This window comes from Macadamia integrifolia, chromosome 13 (assembly GCF_013358625.1).
Source record: "Macadamia integrifolia cultivar HAES 741 chromosome 13, SCU_Mint_v3, whole genome shotgun sequence".
Lineage (NCBI taxonomy): Eukaryota > Viridiplantae > Streptophyta > Magnoliopsida > Proteales > Proteaceae > Macadamia > Macadamia integrifolia.
In genome coordinates, this window is record NC_056569.1 from 7,817,708 (window position 1) to 7,835,528 (window position 17,821).

Below are 17,821 nucleotides of genomic sequence, written 5' to 3' on the forward strand. Positions count from 1 at the left end.
TTAATTTGTTCTATTTTCTTGCTCCACCAAGAAATTAAATTAAGCAAAATTGTGATTTCGTCGAGGTGTTAGCAGAATTGCTATCTGAAAGACATTTCATGCGCTTCCTTCATGGGCAAAGGCAAAAATTCCTCTTCTAAAGAAAAAAAGGATTTTTCCATGTAATTGGGTAGTTTTCTTTCATATTGGGAAAGTTATCTTTCAAATTGTGAAGAAGGGGAAAAGTGCGAAAGGGCTTCTCAGTGGATTAAAAAAACTAAAAAGCATGAGAATATGAAGAGGTTTCATGCATTTCCTTCATGGAAAAACGATTTTTCCATGTGATTCGGCAGATTCCTTTGTGAAAAAATATCCACCATGGATGAGGGGACTCCTCACCTAATCTAAGGTGGGTGAAAGGAAACTAGATCTCACTTGAGGCTTACTTGACCTACTCAAACTCAACAAATACTTATTTTTTTCTTTGTCAGTAATAAAAGTAAGTGGATCGATCAAGTAACCAAACTATTTAGGGAAAATCATTAATGATAAATAAGAATTATAATTTCTTTTGTTGAAAACAGATCGATCGAAAAAACACAACTACTTAGCAATAAAACAATAAGAAAGGAGTTTTTTTTTTTTTGCCATCAAACAAGAAGTCTCGTTCCATGGTACACTCGCCTATTGATATAAAGTCAAATTTTTATTTACATTTATTTATTTTTCAATATTTTAAATATTCAAGTTGCAATTGGTCAAACACCCTCTATATCTCCCCGTGCCAAGTTCTGGTTCATCCTCTACACCCCCTACATGCCATTTATACCTATTGGAAAAAAATCAAATCTGTTTCCCACCACCTGTGTGCAAATAATAGAAATACAAAACAACAACAATATGTAGAGAATCAATAATAATGCAGATAAAATCGATCAAGCAACACCATAATAGAAGACATCAATTTTTAACGTGGAAAACCCTTTCAATAAAGAAAGGTAAAAAACACTAATACCTAGTGGGAAAAAACCAAATCTGTTTCCCACCACGGGACCTACTTCCAGATCAAACTTTCACTATGCAAATAATGGGATTAGAGGGAGACTAGCTACACCCTACTCTTGAATAACAAAATATCTCACCAAATAATAAGGTGGAATTACATGAACACTCTCACCTGACAATGTAAATACAAAAAACGCTACTATGCCACTATAAATCTTCTCGCAAAAAGCTCACCTTCTAGCTTCTAGTTTCACAGACCAGAATGAAGGAAAAAACACAGAGAGCCAAACTGCCCTCTCTGCAATCTGTTTTCTTTTTCTTTTCAAAGAGAGAAGATGAAAATTAGGCAGAGAGGGGAGGGGGGGGGGGGGGGGGTGCCTTATTCCCCACTCCTTTTTCTCTTGTCTTCTTCTCATTTATCGCCTTTTTTTTTTCAGCGACAGCTGGCCCTCCTCTTGACTTGTAAGGAGGACCCAAACAACACCACCACCTCTCTGCCTCCCCCACTACTCCGCTCCTCCTCCCAAGAAAGAAACTTGTCCGGCAGATCAGAGAGAATCTGTCTCTGCTCTGGGATCGTCAGGTTTCAATCCTTGCGTCTCAAGCTACCGGCCACAGTGAGCTGCACCGTGCTCAAGTTGAAGCTCAAACCTACCTCCCATTGTCGATCCTTCATCATCATCGCCCGATAACGGAATCCTCCACAGCAGGTAATGAGTTTTAATTTGGAACCATTAAACAAGTTGGAAGAATATGATATGATTGGATTGTCCCAATAACCAAATAAACACAGTGGAAGAATTCTAAATTAAAAACTGGAGAAAATAAATATCCAAACCTTATTTGACGAATTATCAATACCAATTCCAGCAGTTACATTAGCAGAACAAAGTATTCTGCTTCCCTTTCATCCCAAAAAAACAAAAATCCCTATCTTTTGTTAGGAAAAAAAAAAAGAGGAAATATTCTGCAAAATAAATGCCCTGGATTTTAGAGAGAACGAAAGAGGGTACCCAGATATGAATAAGAAACACAGATTCGATCCTTGGGTGCCTCTCTTTAAATCCCTAATTACACAAAACTACCCTGGTAAGACCTAAAACCATGCAAGAAACGGTGAAGAAGAATAGGGTAACGAAGTCCCTCGGAGACCATCTTCGGACAACCTTGGACTCAACTCTAAGGCTCTTAGCTCTCCTTAGCGCATCCACTTCCTTCAACAGATCAAATTCCACACCTTTCTTCTTCAGTTCTTGAACACATTTCGTCAAAAGCTGCCTGTCTTCTTTCTCTCTCTCCAATAGCTTCTCCATGTGACTCTCAACATCTGTCTTGTATCTAACTGCCCAAATGATGGCCAAAGAACAGAGGAGAGAACAAAGCGATGGGATCCAAGATCTATGGCAGCCCTCACCACGGGGCTCTCCGGATGCTGCACTGAAGAGGAGGACAAGGGCTATGGAGTGAAAGAGAAAGAAGAAGCAGAAGAGTTGGGTGATTTCTTTGCGGATATTGTCGATTTGGGATTCTTTGAGAGCTATGCGGCCAAGGATTAGTTCTTCTTCTTTGAGCCATTGTTTCAGGAGGAGCTTGTGGGTTGGGCTTTCTGCGATTTGGTAAAGTGGGTGAGGTCTGGACTCCCTATTGGATGTGCTGATTTCATGGCCGGCCATGATGGAATTTGAAGCAGAGAGCCTTTTCAGAGATAGAGAGAAAGAGAGACGAGAGAGAAAAGACAAAAGGTTTTGGTCGCACAGAGGAGAGGAGGACAGTTCCGTGGAAAATAAAAGGACCAAATGAAACGGAGTCATTCAAATTTTTCCAACGGTCGAATCTGGGAAATTTAATGTCGAACTTCCAAAAATGCCACTGAAGATTCAGAGCCTTAAGTTGAATGCAACGGCTCTTTCCAAGTGAGGTCCAACTTTGCGGTGATCTCAACCTGGGATTGCGGTTTTAGATCGGTAGTATCGGACGAATACTATATCAATATCTAACCAATCCTGGATCAGGTATTGGTATCAAATCAAGGGCAAACTCATTATTAAAAAAATCCATTTTTTTAATGAAAAATAAGGGTAAAACTGACCGATATGGACTGATACAGACCAATCCAGATCGGTATCGACAGAGAACAATGCCAATCCAATTCCCGAAAACTAATTCCCTGATCTCAACATTCACCGAAACCTGACCCAAGCAATCTTTATATGAGCATATTAGAAGACAATTCACCATTAAAAATTCCAATAATCCTAAGTCTATTCCATTAGGACATAGGACTATAGGAGACCCCTGAAATTGTTTGAATACTTGGAGTATTCACCATTCTTTTTAATGCCACCTGCAGAACCAATGGAATCCAATCCATCATTTAGTCTTACCATCGTAACTAAATATACAGTTGGCTCTCTTCAAGAATTAAAACAGCATAGAAGAACTGAAATGATTTGTGAAGGAATATTGATCTCTTTGTGAACTGTACATGAGTAAAATAAAGAACATAGGTTGATAATAACAGCTACTTTCAGTGTCCTTCAATCATCCCTATCCCTACAAAAAATTGTTTGACCAATATAAATTTTCCTAGTTAAGAAGCTTCCCAATTGTATCGCGCCACCCATTTCTCATTCTAATGATTCAAAAACCTCATTGTAGCCCTCCACAACCCCAAAAGTTACCATGAGGTCCTGTGCTTGCTTCCAATTACTGCAAATGGACCTCTCTTTCCCCTTTCCTTTCACTCTTTTGTGGATGTATAGAAACCATAAGCTTCATTTGGAAATTAATATCCGAAACACAAGAAGCAGCATCCTGCAATCACACGGTGTATACCATGCCAACTTCAATCAGTGAGGTAGGGGGGATCCCAAGTGCAACTGCTGGGCGCCGGCAGTTCCGTCTCAAGAACCCATAGACAATGCCAATCATAAGCTTCTTAACAAAAGACGACGATTCGTTTGCAACAACAGTTGTATTGCCCACCATGTATGCCACCCCAGATTCCCTAGCCTCCGCCAGTTCCCTCAATTCCTCACACAATCCCACATTACTGAATGACACTTTCTTCCGCCGCCCAGCCACACCAACATTCTCAGGTCCCACTGCCAATGCATCCACTACTGGGCTTGACGGTTTTCTAATTGGCTCCATTTCAACTCCCAGGAGTCTGCATTCACCTTCATCACTCCCATTCAGCAAGAACTCTTCCACCTTTCTAATTAACTGGACCTCAAAATCATAGTTGTCATCTCTCATATCTTTGTACCCATACCTGACAAGACACCGAAAGAGATGGAAATATGGTGGACCAATACGGCTCACAAGGAAACGCTCACTGCCTGGAACTTTAGGAACCATCAGATACTGCACAGTGACAAAGATAGCAACACAGTGGAAAGCAGGAAAGTTGGTCACAAAGCGTTCAAACATTGGAGGGAGCCCAGAGACCACATTTGAGTAGATAAGGCCAATTCCAGGGACTCGAACAATACCCAGGTTTGGTCCAAGTGCCAGGAAATTATCCATGCGAACCTTGTTCTGCCGTTCAAAGTCTTGCTTCTTCGAAGTCCCATAGTGCCAGACAGACATCACTAACAAAATTATCATAGACAGAATAAGAGGAAGCCACCCTCCTTTGTGAACTTTTGAGAGGCATGCAGAGACATATAGAAGCTCCAAGGATCCGAAAAAAATCACAAATATAGCCGCCAAGATAACTGATCGATTCCAAACCATAACAATGATGAGGAACATCAAGCAGGTGGTAACAAACATTACAATAATGACTGCAAGACCTGAGAAGACATCAAACATCCATGGAATTAGAAAGCCAGGCTTAGAAACTAAAACATAAAATAAATTGGGGTTGCAAAATGCACTGAAAGGATTGAATCAGATTACCGGTTGAGTGTTTAATCAGCTGGAGCAATAATGAAATAACTAGGTCATCGGATTCTTATTGCACCATTATATGAAACATGTTCAAACCAGAATTCCAACCGGAGAAACCTGACTTTTAAAGGTAGTGTATTAACAAATAAAAATAGATATTTACTTTGTGGGAAAAGGATCTCTACACAAGCACCCTATCTCTGCCATGTGAATTGACAGTTTCAGCCAACACCACCATTAGGTAGACAGGGCATCCCTTGGATTATACACAACATTTTGTGGGACGTCTCAACCATATTGCTCAACTGTGTATTGAACATTTTTACCTTGTAATTCCATCCATTAAAATGTGGAAAACTGGTCAGGCCGTTCAGACAACAGGATAGATGAGTCAATTGAACACTTATTTTTTTAACCATCCAAGCAATCACATCATTCAGAACATTCTAATAGGAAGGATGGGCTGCAGGGTCATGAGGTGTTTAACTACTCTATAACTATTATGTCACAAACTCTGATCAGAAACAAGAGTTGGACAAATGAAATTAAAATATAAACATTGAATCCAATCCATCTAATTTTTCATGAGGTGTCCTATTAAAATGTGCGCATCAACTCATTAATGTGCCACATGTGCAGCATAGCATCAAGGATTTGTATTGAAAACATGCATACAAAATATACAGAAAAGGGGAAGGAGGAAATGGATGTACCATATGCATTGCCAATCATGCGAGTGTCTCTAAAGCCAATTACAACAGCAAGGCATAAGACCATCAGTATCCAGTTGATCTCTGGTATGTATATCTGTCCATGTATTTGGCTTGAAGTGTGTACGATCTTCACACGTGGAAAACACCGCAGTGCCCTACACTGACTGATAATTGAGAAAGTAGCAGAAATAATTGCCTGACTTCCCACAACTGTAGCGAGAGTAGCAATAATAAATACTGGCCAGAATATTCTCTCTGTATGGAGGAAATAGAGAAAGATATTAGATTCAATAAGCCATAAAGAAAAAAAGAAAAATTACCAAATGATTAGCTTGACTTCCCATAACAGTCAAAAAAGTAGCAGCAGTAATTGACGGTTGATTATTGTCCTACATTTACTCAAAGGCGGCTCCCCCCACCACCCTCACCCCCCTTTTCTTCTCAGTGTTTAGCATTAGATAGGGGATTAGAGGAAAAGTTGCCATGCCCAAACATAATCAAAGGGAGAGGTTTTCCTCGACAGTTCCCAATATCGACCATGAGGCAGTTTGGACAGATAAATTTTCGGGGCAGGTGGACCCACAGTCCCCCAGTTGACATATCAAGTTTTGGCCAGACAGAGTCAGTCAAGTGGGAAAAAAAAAAAAAAAAAAAGCCTATCCCAACTAAATGGGTCAGCTATATGGATTGATCACAGACAGCAAAAAAAAAAAAAGGTAAAAGTAAGAGGAGAAGAACACAACACAGAAAATCCGTAAAATCTCACCTAAATGGGATCGGCTACATGGATTCTTGTCCTCCTATCAGATCTATTAGAGGTCATAATTGGGGCAAGACCTAAACTAAGCATGTCTTTCCTCAATACTTCTCTTACGATCATTTTCGGCCTACCCCTAGCTGTTTTAATTCCTTCAATCTGAATCAGATCACTCTCCTTACTGATGCATCCCCTTGCCTCTGTTGAACATGGTCTTACCACCTCAAATGACTTTCTCAGAGCCTATCATAAATTAGGGCAACACTCAAATCATCTCTAATATGTCATTTCTTACTTTATCCTTCCTAGTTTTTCCGAAGTCCAAATATCCATCTCAACATCCTCATCTCTGCTTCACATAGCTTATCTATCTGACACTTTTTAACTGCCCAGCATTCCACCTCATACATCATAGCCAGTCCAACAATTGTCCTATAAAACTTTCCTTTAAACTTTAAATGAATACCTTGGTCACATAAAACTCCGGACATACCTCTCCACTTGATCCGTCCCACTATAATCTTCCATGAACATCATCCTTTATATCACCTTCTTTATTTATAGTTGACCCCAGATACGTAAAGTGATCACTTTGCAGTACATCTCTCCACAATCATCATTTCATTATCCATCGTAGTGACTAAAGCTACAAATCATTCACTCCATTTTCATTCTACTTGTTTTAAAACCTCTTGATTCCAAGGTTGATCTTTATAGCTCCAACTTATCATTAACCTCAAGTTTGTCTCATCCACCAAAACAATATCATCATCAAAGAACATACACCACGGAAACTCATCTTGATTTTTCTTGATTAAATCATTATGTGATAAGCACAAACAAATAAGAGCTTAAAGCTGATCCTTGATGTAGCCCAATTGTAATTGGAAATTCATAGGTTTCAATCGAAACTTATCATATTTCGAAAGGTTTTGACCGAGAACTCATATTTCACAAGTTTCAACACTGTGAAGGGGGATTTACCAAAAACTCGCAGTTTTTTGCCAAATCACTTGATTTTTACCCATCCTGTTGCATTCTACTCATTCAACCATTCTACAGCTTGGATTTGCATGATTGGAGCTTGAAGGTAATGTTTTTACCCCCAAATCTAATTTTTACAAGTATTAATACATAGACTTCGCAGTTTTGTTTTAAAATTTTTATATGTTCAAATAGAATGGACCAATCTACAACTTCATACAGTGAGATCATTTTTAAGTTTTAAATTATTTTGTCGAGTTTTCTGGTTTAGATTTATGGTTTTCTCTAGCATAATGGATGTTTTGAATGTTTTAATTGCAAAATTACATTTCCAATTGCTAAATTATATATGTAGGCATTGTTTTTCAAAGAGCTAGTGTGCATCAGCATTCAACGTACACTAGCAAACTTGGATCCAAACCACAAGTACCATTTGGGTGGTTGTTTTTTTTTTTTTTTTTTTTTTTTTTTGTGAAACTAATTCCTGGAATAGATGACAAATGGTAAAAATAGGCAACAAAAAGGAGTCAAAATACCATTTTCTGGGCCTTGAAACCTAGGTTTACTGGCCACTTTTTTTTATGGGTGCCTTGTCGGTGTCACCTTAATCTTTTACCCTCCTTGATTGCCTTGGCTCACCTAGCGCTTTGACAACTATAGTAACCTGGACTCAAATTCCAAATGATTTCTAGGACTAACTTAGCTAACTTCTAAAAAAAGAGTCACATAATATCCTACTTGACTAATCCTATAGTCCCGTCACCTACCATATTTTACAGCCATTAAATTGGCCAATTACGTTGAAAACCATTGGACCAAAGCCTTACTTCCACTGAAACAGGCCCACTTTGGTTATTTATCTACATAATATCTAGATTCCTATAGGTTATAGGAATCGAAGCACCGAGATTAAGGATACAATTCTCACGATGCCCACATGCCCTACGTTAGCTGTTGCTGATGTAAATAAGAGTGATTCTCTGCCGTTTGGATTCTCACAATCCAAAGTGAGCCTAAGAGAAATAAATGGGATTATGTCAAGCTGAGCAGTGAGAGACATTGAGCCAGGATGAAGTAAGCCTAGGCCCTTTTATTCAATCATGAGCTAATCCATGAAAAAAGAGGCCTTGATTTCCAAGATTAAATCCAGGGCCAACAAAAACAGAAGACACTAATAACTAAACTTGCAGAAACGCATGCATTGGTGTTCCTTCACAATAAGTACATATATAAATATGAAATTTAATGGATCATGAATCTTCTGAGAAGAGAAGAATTATTGTATTACCAGGGATGGCCCTGTAGAAACTCCTTTCAAGGTCTTCTTTGTTCTTGGAGAGATAAGCAGCTTCCCCCATGTAAGCCAAGATTAAGCAAGGGTAAACAAATCCCGCAAATGCTATCTATCATCAACAACATGTTGCAAGGCAATAAACATTACAATAAAACTACATAAATGCAGCTAATTCTGTGAAAAATATAAAGGGGAAAGTCAAACATATGCCAGAAAAAACAAAACTTTAACAGAAGAGTTTAGCACAAGATAAATTTTTAAAACTTCAAAGAATCAACAAAAACAATTGTAAAAGCTTATAAAAAAAATAACAGTAATAATTGTAGGAATTTCCAACTTCCCTTTCCATTCTTGAAACCAACAGAAAATTTTGAACTAGATTAAAAAATGTTACCCTTATAGAAAGATGAGAGAAATGACCAAGGTCAGCGAACATAGCTTCTGCACCTGATAAAACATAATTTCCATTATCAGCCTTATTGAGAAATAGTCAGTATAATATAACAACATAGTTAAGTAGTGTAAGAATACAAATCAACCTGTAACACACAGAACAACACCTCCAAGTGAACTCCATCCATCTTTTCCAGCTTTTCTAAAAAAATTAAAGACATAATATGGTGACAGAGCAGTGACAACACGAGGGTTCCAATGTCGTATGTTATAAATGCCAACTCCACTGATGCATAGAAGCCAAACAACCAATATTGGAGCAAAAAGAAAGCCAACCCTGTGTGTTCCATAGTGTTGCAGAGCAAAAAGGCCCAACAAAATAACTGAGGCAATGAGTATGGTATAATCTGCATTGGACAGTGTTCAGCGAGTTTTAGTTAAGAATATAAATTTCAAAAAACTACATAATGACCACTATTCCTAGGTAACCACACAAAGCCCCCCATTTTTCTTTAAAATCAGAAACAGAATTAATAATAATAAATCATCATGACAGTTAACAAGGAATAAATATACCTAGGATACACATACTTCCAAAATAGGGGGCTTCGATCATCTCAATTTCCTTCTCTCATGAAAACAGAAAATGATGCTGAACTTACTCTCATGTAAATGTGGAACCTTAATTCGCATACCATAAACGGCCGAAAGGACTGAAACACAGAAACAAAGAAAACACCATATCATAAGTATCTGCCACCAAAAGGGTTTCCATAAAAAATTTGTGAGAATAACAAAATTAGAAACCAATGCTCATAACAAAACTTCAAAACACTTTTAAAAAATTTAAAAAGGGATTATCTGAATGACACCACTATAGGTGTATATTTAGAACATGTAACCTAATTTTGATTCCCTTGTTTAATTCCTAATAGTTCATTAAGTTAGAAGTAAAAGAGAGTTTTCAAAATCATTTGAATGTGACTTACCATTATGTAATTTCCAAGAGTTGTCATTGTTCCTCACTAGAAGGAAAAAGTGTGCTAAACTAAGAGCACAAAAATAAATAAATAAGGCTACAAATTATTTGATACCTTAAAGTGTGTCAATAAGAAAATCCCTTCTAAAAATAATATAACTGTATGCACATTGTTAAGGCTGAATGGAACTCTATAAATGCTTTGATCATGGGACAGAATGGTACCAGACATTGAGGGGGTGAGGACCCCATCACCAATAACCATGCTAGTCCCTAGAATCACAATCAGAAACAATACAATTCGCGATCCATAACTCTTCTCAAAGAACTCCTTCAGACATCTACTTGATCTTGTATCCTTGAGGGAACTTCCAGTGCTACAGTTTGATATATGATCATGCGCAGAATCGGATGTGCTCAGAAGACCCAACTTAGAGTGCCGGCAGAGTAGTGAATACAAGGCAAATGTTCCACCTATGGAAGAAAAAACCTTATTATGTGGAAAAGAAATGCAGCCAACAACTTTCAAAGTAAAACAAATGATAACAAATGATTATGCAAGTTTATAGAAGCACCTTCTCCATTGTCATCTGCTCCTAATACAAGTACAATGTATTTGCATACTGGTATTATAGTCAAAGTCCAGAAAATCAGAGAAAGTACCCCAAAAATCTCTTCTTCTTCCTCATGAAGATGCAACCTGCCTGAGAATGTGCTCGTGAAAACAAAGATGGGTGATATGCTAAGGTCACCATAAACAACCCCAAGACTCTGGTAGGCTAGCAATAGAGTGGCCTTGGCCTTGTGCACTTTCTGAACATAAGGTAAACACAAGACAGTTATATTCTTTATAAATCAAAATGGCTTTTTTTGTTGGTAATAAAAAGTTACTGTAAAAGCACACACACCCACACATATAAAAGGAGAAGACCATCAGAAAACACACAGATTGAAAATCAGAACATAAATGTTTACAGTATCTCCTTTTCTCTTCCCAGTTGGAGGGGCTGCCCTAGTATAATTTGGAAGCCTATACCAGAAAGACAAATACAAGCCCAGAGAAATGAAATTTCTTTCCAAACGAAATTGAGCAAACGAAGTAAGAAGAACTTCAAGAATAAAAGGGATGCAGAAAATCTCAAAAAAGAAATCAAAAACACTGTTGCAGAGTATTGGTACAGTACACGACACAAAATTGTCCAAATTAACGAAACATACAGAAAGAAAATAAAATTGACATAACAAGAAGTGAACAACAGCCAAAAAAAAAAAACAAGACACAAATTGAACTACAAACAGCCGTGAGGATAAAACCTCCTCAGATTACACAGACACACATGACAAAAAATCAAAGTTCCCCAAACATTGACCTGAAAACGATTCAATTAAAATGGGAAAAGAGAGAGGAGCAATTTTGAGCAAAATCGTTCTGAATAACACGAAACAGACTTGCAGACAACAGAGCCATAACTTCATTTTGGTTACTAAAAAGAGTGAGATCTATTTGAAAATCACGAAAACAGAGTATCAACACAGTACGCCGTGAAGACACGTAACATAACGAAACAGTAAAAGGAAATTGTTAACAGAAACGAAAGAAAAAAGAACTCCCAATAAAGTAAATGATTCTCTACAATGCAAGTTCGGCATGCAACTATTCGCGAGAAAGTCGACAAGAATTATCAGTAGAATCCTTCAAAAACATCAAAAACCCTGAAAAATCAATCCAAAATGGTTAAAAAAGGAAAACCCGCCATGAATGAAACTTCACATTTAAAACCCACTAGAAGTTCATAGTATCTCACCCAAAGAGAATCCCGACTCCGACCACCAGACTCCGGATCCATCCCCAGTAAACCCTAATTAAATCTTCTCCCCCTCTCTCAAGAATGAAAGCCGTAACCGTTACTCTTACAGATTCACCAGCAACACTTCAAATAAACTGTTCAGTAAAGTAGATTTGTAAGAGTGAGAGAGTTTTTACTTTCCTCCCAAAATTATACTGGTAAACAACTTGTCTGCTTCAACCCAAAAGGATCAACGGATTTGGGGTTTTCGAATGAGGATTTGAAACTTTTTTTTCTTCACTGACTTGATTATTCCAACTTGGAGAGATTCTCCATATGGCCCTTGATGGCAGGCAAGCCAGAGATAAGTTTCCACGGATAGACAGAGAAAGGGGAAGGGGGGGAAGGGCGAAGGGGTTTGCTTCTGCCCTGCTAATTAAGAGTGTTAATGGCGTCGTGTCAAGCAGAGAAAAGTGGGTTTTCTTTTTTTCTGAAGCGCCAAAACGCCTCCTTCCGTTTTTTTTCATCTTTTTTGCCCTTTAACTGCCCAACCCAGTGAAGCAGGACAATCATTTGCATGGCCACTACCTGCTGGCATATTTGCCATGTGTTTTAACATGCAACTTTTTTTTTTTTTCTTCATTATTTTCCAATGAAATGAATATGCAACTCACACCAATGGTTGTCATAAAAATAAAAAAACAAAAAAAACTCACACCAATGGCTATGTAGAGAATGATATCATTCATGCAAAAATCACATAAGAAAGAGAATGTCAATTAATGTCACATATCTCATTATGCGATAGGTTGTACATTAAAAACTGCATTCTAGCATCGTGTTGATAGAGTGCATGTTAAAAACTACACTTTAACATCGTGTGCTTCTTTTTTGCTTTACCTTTTTTATGTTCATTTCCTATTTCTTTATGATAATTTCATAAATATGAACATAAGATCAGTGGCAGTGTAGAAAATGGTACCATTTAAGTAAAAATCACATAGGACAGAGAATGTCAATTTATGTCACACATCTCATTTTGTGATAGGGTGTGCGTTAAAAACTGCACTCTAACATGGTGTGCTTCTTTTTTTGCTTTATTTTTCGTATATTCATTTCCTATTTCTTTCTTATGTTAATTTCATGATTTTGAATTACTTTTCCTATCATTTTAGAGCTTTATAGTTGTGGTGGATATTAAGTCTTTTATCACATGATACTACTCATAAACTATATATGGTTAGTTGTACAATATAATACTCCATTAATCATAGTGAAATACACCAAAAATGAGTTCAAAGTCGAATAAAATTGGGAGAGGGTCCTTTGGGCAAGCAAAAGAGCACATCAGTGAGATGCGGTGGAATGATTTTGTACATATTTTACCAAAAAAAAATCAAGAAAAAGTTTTGTACATGGGTATCAAGATCATTTCATATATGAAGAGGAAAGAGAGGGCCAAATGTACCCTCCCCTAACGGCTCAAAGAACTTTTTCCTCATAAAATTACATTAATGACATTGAAATTTACCATTGAAAAGGAAAGGACAAATTATTTCAATGCCTTGAAAAGGGAAAGACAAATTATTTCAATTGCTTGTGTAAAGGGGCAAACTTTACTTTCATAGTCTACTACCTTAGTTCACATGAAAAATTGATCTGCAGTCTAACCATTACATATGTGGTTCAACAACTAGATTAGCCTTACATCAATTGTTTGGTCACCCTATCATAAACTTTTCCTGTTAATCTTTTTACCATTAAAATCAAACAATCTGATTTTAGGGTTATTAATTATTTTTCAATGTTTACTAAAAAAAATTATTATAATTATTGTTTTCCAATGATTTTTTGATATGAAAAATTCTTTGGTTTGTAACTTACTAGAATGGTAAATAATAGTGTGGATAACTTATCCATAAATTCTAGATACCAACTAGAATGATTTTTTATTTTTTTTTCAAAGATAAAACCCAACTAAGTTGTCATCTAGCAACTATTTAAGGCTATGAAGTACATATTTGCCAAATGGCATTTTTATAATGTTACAAAACTTCAAAACCTTTACAACCCATCTACTTCTGTTTTTGCACTAAATTATTACAAGCTAAATAGGCTTGCACCACTTTATTAAATGGGTGCATCCATGTCTATCTATGTCCAGTTAATGAAGGAGCTTGGCTTATAATAATAAAAGCAATATCTACAGACTACAATGTTGGCATTTAGAAAGCAAAGAGTTCAGCATATACACTAGTGCAAATTCTATTGTAAGATATTTTGTTTGTTTCATAAGGGTGTAATTTGGTAAGAAGAGAAATCATTCATTAAAACAATGTGAACAGCCTAAGGTCTCTAGGACAACACAGCCTAAGGCCACTAGAACAATAAGTTCATGCAACCAAGGATTGAATGTGATCACTCTGTCTTATATGAAATTGATAGGGTTTTTCTGGGCAAGTTATCAACGATTTCATTGCTAATCTTGAAAATACAAAAGAATTAAATAGAATGAGAAGTGATTGCTTATACGAGACGAGTTGTGACTTTTTCTTATTAATGGTTGAGAATATAACCTCAATAATATTTGATTCAACAAGGCTCTGAACTAATCCCATAGAGTTTCCATGAAGAAGACTGGCACATGTAGATAAATCTTCACCCACCACTGCTTATTTGAACAAAACATGCTCTAAGACCACCGCAACTTGATCACCAAAATTATCTCAGAAAGTATATCCAATACCTCCTTAAGAACTTCTTTGTGGTAGAACTGCGTCACAATTCAGCTTTAAGAAACCTATTGATCCCAAGAAGCTACACAGGGTGAGGAAGAAGGTATAGCAATGCTCTCCTTTGGCATTGCTCATTTTTAGCTACGACACTCTCATGATAAAGATATAATTTGTTGTCATCAAAACAGTAAACTAAGAAACGGTAACTTTATTTTAATTGTCCCTTGTTTTATTTTCAAGATTTATTTAACATAAGGTAAAAAAAAAAAAAGTTTAAAACTATTTAATGCAATCTTTGGCTCTTTCTAGGATTTACCTTCATTGATAAAAAAATTATCTTAAAAAGGCAAATAATAAAGTTACAATTTGTTAATCCACCACTTTGATTATAAGGGGTGAGAGAACACTACCTTGATCGGACAGCATTTTCGACCAATGGGAAGGCACACATGGGGATCTTCAACACATGACAACATGGTCATTTTGCACTTATTGTGTGTGGATGCAATCACACAGATACACACAGTCAGGTAACATTATTTGTTCCAATAAGATATATTATGTTTTGATAAAATTATATAAGATACAAGTTTATTGTTCGGACACCTAGGGCCCGTTTGATAACGTTTCTGTTGTTTCTGTTTCAAGAAACGACAGAAACAGAAATTTCCGTTTCTGAGAACATAAACAGAATTTTGAGGTGTTTGATAAACCTTGTTTCTTGAAACGTTTATCTGTCTCTTCTTCTGCAAATAGGAGCCTGGATGATTTGTCTGAAGCTTTGCATCAACAGAGGACCGCAAGGGTTTGTAATCGTCGAACTCTCCTCCAACATTTAATTGGTGTCGGAGATCGGGAAAGTTAAGCCTCCCGAACTCTCCTCGGAGCTTGTAAGCAGCCTTATTGTAGGCCAAAGCCGCATCCTTAGCGGTGTCAAAAGTGCCTACCCAAAGCCGAGTACGGTTCTTAGGTATTCAGATCTCTGCAACCCATTTCCCTCAATGCCTTTGTCTTACCCCTCTATAGAGCTTCGTGGGTTTTGCTAATGAACCACCCACTTGCATCATCGGGATTGCTTTCTGGCCGAGGAAATTCAGGGTATGTTGTTGCTGTGACTGATACTGCAGCCTCGGGTTCTGGATGGAAGCAGCAGCCATCGCAGCCATTTTGTTGCTGTTAATGTTGGAACTAGATCTGGGCTTGAATATGCTGAACCTGTGAAGGTATTGCAAGATCTTGTGCACGAACTCAAAACCTGCCAACGATTTGAATCAACCCGAACAGAGAATGGCTTAAGATCAAACCCTAACCAGGTAACAAAGCTATCCATGAGTTTAGGCGCAAGAGAAATCAAACCCAGACAAAAGAGCTTCAAGCGAGTGAGCAGAGAGCTTCGTGTAAGAGTTTCGTAAGCGAGAGAGAGATTTTGATGTCCAATCTATCTTCCCCCTTCTCCTTAATCGCTGAAGCTTCTCACCCCCTATCTCAAATCACTGAACGACTCATCTCTTTCACTCATCTCGTTCCATCTCGTTTTCAAATCGCTGAAGACTTCTCACCCCCGATTGAGGTTCCCCTATTTCTAATATCGTTGAAGGCATCATCTACAATGGATTATGAAGGCCCTGCTATCGCTCCCATAGGCATTGCTAATGATCTGAAGGCTGGAATGATGTTGATGATGGAAATGGTAGTGATAGTGGTGATGCCAAACTCCGTCTTCAATATCGATTTTTTGTGCCCCATTTTTGTTTCGAGAAACAAGCGAAACAAGTAAAACTTGTTTCGTATTTCAATTTATGTTTCAAGAAACAAGTGGAACATAACACTTTTACCAAACGGTATTTATGCCGTTTCTTTGTTTTTGAGAACAAGAAAACACAGAAACACGTTTCTGGTTACGTTATCAAACGGCCCTAGTGTATGAATTATTATTATTATTATTATTTTGGAAAAATAGAACAACTACATGGACCCATGGTGTCCCAAAATGGGCTGGCTTCCAATTAGTTGGCTCATTTTCTATCATATGGACGTCATCTATAGACAATGAATCCTTGAATAATCTATGCATATTCAAAATTTTAGCTTCTTATCTCAATTATATGGCCCAATGGGTACAAATTAGACTTTAACTTTGTTTTCTTTTCATTTATTTAATAATATATATTCGCTTTTTTAAATAGAAATGGATAAGCTAAACACTAACACTCTCTTACAAGTAATGATGATTAATTTTGCTAAAAATAATGTTTTAAGATTAAGGAACTCAACTAAGTCAATCGGAATAGATCATCAATCCAATTAAGTGTAGACAACGAATATGAATCCTTTACGCTTGTTTTTGGGAGGAAATTCACAGACGTTCCGCCGAAAGAGCTACAAAGATTTGTCACATCAAGGGAAAACCAAGTCAAAAGGCTGTAGATATCCAATTTTGTCAAGTTTTAGGATTCCAATCCATCACATGCCCTGCCTTTTATTGCATTATTTGCCTTTTATATTCAACATAACCAAATTGGTTTTGTTTTTAATTAATTTTTGAATGTTTATTATGAGGCACAGAGAACTCCATTTTTATTGAAACTTAATACGTGAGTTTGGATTCTAACCCAAAAAAAAAAAAAATGCATTAGTTGGAGAGTTTGGAGCTTACTTGTGACAAAATTCTGACCTTACCTAATTTGTAAGTTATCTCAGATCCTTCACTTGGATTACGCTTAAGGACTCAAAAGAAATATAGTCGACTCCATTATTGAATTGATCTGGCTGAGAAATTGGTTCAAGTTAGGTTGTAGACTTAAGAATAAGTTTGGTGCCCAATTCACCAAGGTAAACTGATATTAAATACTTGCTTTTGATATTTTATTTACATAATAACTATTTTCTAAATATAGAAATAAGTAAACTAACTATTTAATCGCCATAGAAACACAACAAAAAAAGAAAAATTATATAACATGCAAAATAAAAATCACAAATAAAAATAAATGTACTTATGGTTAAGATGGCACTACACATTTAAATGAAAGTTACTAAAAACAATTCTAACCGGAGATTAAATCTATATTAATGCCCCAAAAACCTAAAGAACCTAATTTTGAAAATTTGAATAAATTATAATAATGCTAGACATTATATATGAAATAAATCCTAATTTGTAAACAAAAGAAGAAAATAAGTAAAATTAATATGAAGTTGACCTAGTCTAATAATTAATTATTTAATAAAAAAAAACCAAATAATTTGGGTTCAAAATACATGAATTTTATTAAAATTCTCCTTTATCCCTACTTGCCAA

The 17,821-nt window shown here is 36.7% G+C and overlaps 2 protein-coding genes across 2 annotated transcripts; both read right to left on the reverse strand.

Moving 5' to 3' along the window:
- Window positions 1-1,813: 1,813 nt before the first annotated feature.
- On the reverse strand, window positions 1,814-2,761 carry LOC122059562. The gene has a single exon (XM_042622413.1). The coding sequence runs from the start codon at window positions 2,655-2,657 to the stop codon at window positions 2,052-2,054; it is 606 nt and encodes a 201-aa protein (XP_042478347.1). The 5' UTR covers window positions 2,658-2,761; the 3' UTR covers window positions 1,814-2,051.
- A 669-nt stretch (window positions 2,762-3,430) lies between these two features.
- Window positions 3,431-12,297, reverse strand: LOC122059561 (probable potassium transporter 13). The gene is made up of 9 exons (XM_042622412.1): window positions 11,804-12,297; window positions 10,574-10,811; window positions 10,224-10,472; window positions 9,682-9,732; window positions 9,166-9,426; window positions 9,021-9,073; window positions 8,621-8,735; window positions 5,592-5,846; window positions 3,431-4,781 (listed from the first exon to the last, which is right to left on the reverse strand). Exons 1-9 carry the CDS (start codon window positions 11,843-11,845, stop codon window positions 3,805-3,807), a joined length of 2,241 nt encoding a protein of 746 aa, XP_042478346.1. The 5' UTR covers window positions 11,846-12,297; the 3' UTR covers window positions 3,431-3,804.
- Between the last annotated feature and the right edge of the window lie 5,524 nt (window positions 12,298-17,821).